The sequence below is a fragment of the Haplochromis burtoni genome, unplaced genomic scaffold (assembly GCF_018398535.1).
Source record: "Haplochromis burtoni strain Fernald_Lab_line unplaced genomic scaffold, NCSU_Asbu1 Contig_822, whole genome shotgun sequence".
Lineage (NCBI taxonomy): Eukaryota > Metazoa > Chordata > Actinopteri > Cichliformes > Cichlidae > Haplochromis > Haplochromis burtoni.
The window spans coordinates 133,984-137,759 of record NW_024583183.1 but is presented as its reverse complement, the minus strand read 5'-3'; the positions used below and the strand labels follow the sequence as shown (position 1 = coordinate 137,759).

At 38.0% G+C, this 3,776-nt stretch overlaps 1 protein-coding gene across 1 annotated transcript in view; it reads right to left on the bottom strand.

The window, feature by feature from the left end:
• LOC102303548 (integrin alpha-X-like) overlaps positions 1–3,776 on the bottom strand; it is a 12,826-nt gene that overhangs the window by 5,049 nt on the left and 4,001 nt on the right. The window contains exons 7-12 of the mRNA XM_042215786.1: positions 3,460–3,610; positions 1,224–1,374; positions 755–828; positions 463–583; positions 193–332; positions 9–62 (exon numbers count right to left, since the gene is read on the bottom strand). Coding sequence (XP_042071720.1) covers positions 9–62; positions 193–332; positions 463–583; positions 755–828; positions 1,224–1,374; positions 3,460–3,610 — 691 coding nt within the window. The remainder of the gene's footprint in view (positions 1–8; positions 63–192; positions 333–462; positions 584–754; positions 829–1,223; positions 1,375–3,459; positions 3,611–3,776) is intronic.

Here is a 3,776-nt window from a genome sequence, read left to right as displayed (position 1 = left end):
ATGTCATCATTATTTATGTCCATGGTACACACCTCTGCCCCGAAATATTCACCAGTCTGATACTGTGTAAGGAAGATATTATTAATGAAATGATTTGTGTTTTCTTTAATCAAAAGCTTTTGTTTTAGGAAATAATTTACAGTATGTACAGTTTACAATATAATACAGATCTGTATTGCTGTAAGTACATACCTGCGATGAAAAGGGCTCAATCTTTTGGTTTTCAAAGCTTTGTCTGTTAACAGCGACCACCACTCCTCTGTGTTTATATCTTGGAGCACCAACAATTGTAAGTGTGCCATTTTTGGTTATAACAATTGCCATGGAGTAACCTAGAATTTAGGTAGTCAAAAGGGAAAGACTTTTTCCATTTTGCAAACTGATACATGTGTTTTGGTCAATTAATTGCAGTAGAGCTATACACACAAAGACAGATATATGAATTCAATTGTTAAAAACTACCAAGATAACTGTCAGGCTCCAAAGACACATCCTCATATGTTTTCACTTTCTGGCCCTCTGTTGTGTATTGCACGTAGCCTCCCTTCCACTGGTTTGCACCAACAATAGACATTTGAATTCCCTACAGTGCAGACAGAAAATACATTTAAAATGCAATTTACTTTTCATTTAAAATCTGGATGGTGTTCAGTTGCATAACTGTCTGTTTGCCTTTACGTCACAAAATTTGGCACACAGGAATCTCTCTTTCTATGACGATACTGTCTGGTGAGTTTCAGGTGGTTTTAATTACCTCAGGCACATAAATTGCACTGAATCCCTCTTGAGACATTTCCATTTTCAGTGACTCTCCACTGTTTTGAGATCCTGTAACATAAAAAACAAGATGATAAAACACATAAAACAAATTTCACTTTGCAAATTTTGCAAATACAAATTCATTAAGCTTCAAGTAATAGTTTCAAATGATTTTTTTTTTTGCTATTTATTATAAACACAAAAATAAACTAGAAGGTAAAAAAGAGACACAATACAACATTTACAAGTTAATTCTTTCAATCCTTTCATTAGGTTTGAAGTGGCAATTAGTGTTCAGTTTCAATAATGTATAGTGATGAGATATTTTGCCATGACACAATAAAGTAATATAGTAAATAAAAAGGTTAATACAATGTATTTACAATGTATGTTATTTTAGTCAATCAGTAGGATAACAAACCAATAAAGGAAACAAAAATCTAGCAATAAATTCATGTTTATACCTTCGATGGAGAAAATTTTCTCCTGCAGATTCTGTCTTATTAATTCAAGTGCGTTGAAGTTCTTCACTTGAAACACGTGTTTGTCTGAAGGAGACGATGCAATGGTGTGCAGTTCTCGTTTTGCTTCAGTTTTAGTAAATGCATTCCCCACCTAGGTTTGTTAGGAAATTATGTTTGCATTGTCATGCTATGCAAAATGATTTGGTCCCTTTAACAAAATACAGTCATAAACTTAACGTTTTCACCCCATTATAATATATCATTTACGGACAGGAATTATGCATTATTTGTTAGAAATATGTTTGTTTGGGTTCTGATTACAGATGGACTGATCCGATATTAAGTATCGGTATTGGTCCGATACTGACGTAAATTACTGGATCGGATATCGGAGGGAAATAAAAAAAGTAATCCAATCCATTAAATATCAAAAAAGCACCTCAAAAAACTTGCGACATGGCGTAACTCGGTCTGTAATATACCCTAGTAAGCTATAGTACTTTTTCCTTTGGGAAGATACCATCTGTGCAGTCTGCAGTTCTGTTGAAGAAAGATGTTGAATCTATTTAATTATTCTTGAAAAATAATTGATTTCTGTGCATTTTTTTTCACACTGCATCAAATTAAAGTTGATTACGTCGATTAAGCATCATGAGGTGGAGGGTGGTTCCCTATTTTTTTTATTTTTTTGCTGGGAGTTTTAGAACCCTATTAGTTTGTCATGATTCGTTGTGTGGCAGGCAGGAGAAGGACCCAAGATGCAGACTCACAGACACGGGGATAAACTTAAAGATCACAGTTTTAATGCTGGCTTAAAGGTGAAACACAAAACAGTACTGAACTAAACTGGAAAAACTAAACATGAGATGTACCAGGAACCACGGGGAGAGTAACACACAACATGAGGGAGAACGCGACGCCGAACAGAGGGAGACGCAGACAGAAATACACAGAGGGTTAACGAGGAAAGTGGGAACACACGGGGAACACAGCTGACACAGATAACCATAACGAGACAGGGCGGGGTGAACATAACACTGACGGGAGACGGGCAGAGTCAAACAGGAAGTACAGAGGTTCAGACAGGAGGAGAGAGAGCACGGGGAAAAACACAGACATAACGGGCTGGGGAAACATGGAACAACCACAAAGGGAGACGAGGGCTCATAAATACAGAGAGGGCACACAGGGGGAGAGAGAGCACGGGGAGAACTTAGACATAACGGGCAGGGGAAACATGGAATAAAACATAAGGAGAGACGAGGGCTCACAGATACACAGAGGGGCACACAGGGGGTAAAAGCCACGAAGGGAAAACACTTAGGGAACAACACAACAGGGCAACTCAGGAAACATGGCCTAAATAGGGAACAAAATACAAACATACAAGAAAACTAAGAATACTGGGCCAACATGGCCCAGGACCATGACATAGTTAGGTTGCATACTCTCTAAAATACCAGAATAGGGAGGATGGAGTAGGTTTAGGTTTATTAGATTGATCAGTATTGCTGAACTATGTTTCTCTTGTGCAGTTGATTTTATAACAGTGATATAAATAATAATAATAATGGATTGGATTTATATAGCGCTTTTCAAGGCACCCAAAGCGCTTTACAATACCACTATTCATTCACTCTCACATTCACACACTGGTGGAGGCAAGCTACAGTTGTAGCCACAGCTGCCCTGGGGCAGACTGACAGAAGCGAGGCTGCCATATCGCGCCATCGGCCCCTCTGGCCAACACCAGTAGGCAAGTAGGGTAAAGTGTCTTGCCCAAGGACACAACGACCAGGACAGAGAGCCCAGGGATCGAACCGGCGACCTTCCGGTTACAGATGCGATTCCCAACCCCCTGAGCCACAGTTTTTAATTTGAGTCTGAACTTATACAAAAAGCAGCAAGATATTAATAAAAACAGTTTTATTGATTAAAAAACACATTATATCGGATTCATATCGGTATCGGCAGATATCCAAATTTATGATATCGGTATCAGTATCAGACATAAAAATGTGGTATCGTGCCATCTCTAGTTCTGATACTACGCATGATTACATGCTCACTATAATTAAATACAGCTGTGCTGAGGTACATAATGCATTGGACACCCCCTGCTTACGCAATAATTTCATCTGGTAACAAAAACAGTGCATTAGAACCTTCATGGCATTGGTTCCGATGGTCAAACAACTTTACACATTCTGCAAGCTTAAATAATCAAAGTACTTACCCCAATAGCAAATCGAACAATGTTTTTACTCTCTGCTAGCTGTGCTGCACTGTGCAGATGATTTCGATCATGGGATTGCCCATCGGTAATTACTATCAAGACCTTCTTCACATTTGGTCTGGAACCTCTTTGTGGTATGAAAACCTTTTCCCTGTTAAATGAAAAACAAAAATCAAATGTCAAAACATCTTGAGAATTATTGAGTATTATTTCAGCATGCATCATTGTTTTTCATATTACCTTTCGATGTAGACGGATTTTTGTACTTAGCAAATTTCTTTATTGGAGTTTTGTTTTTCTTTTGTTGTTCTTTTTCA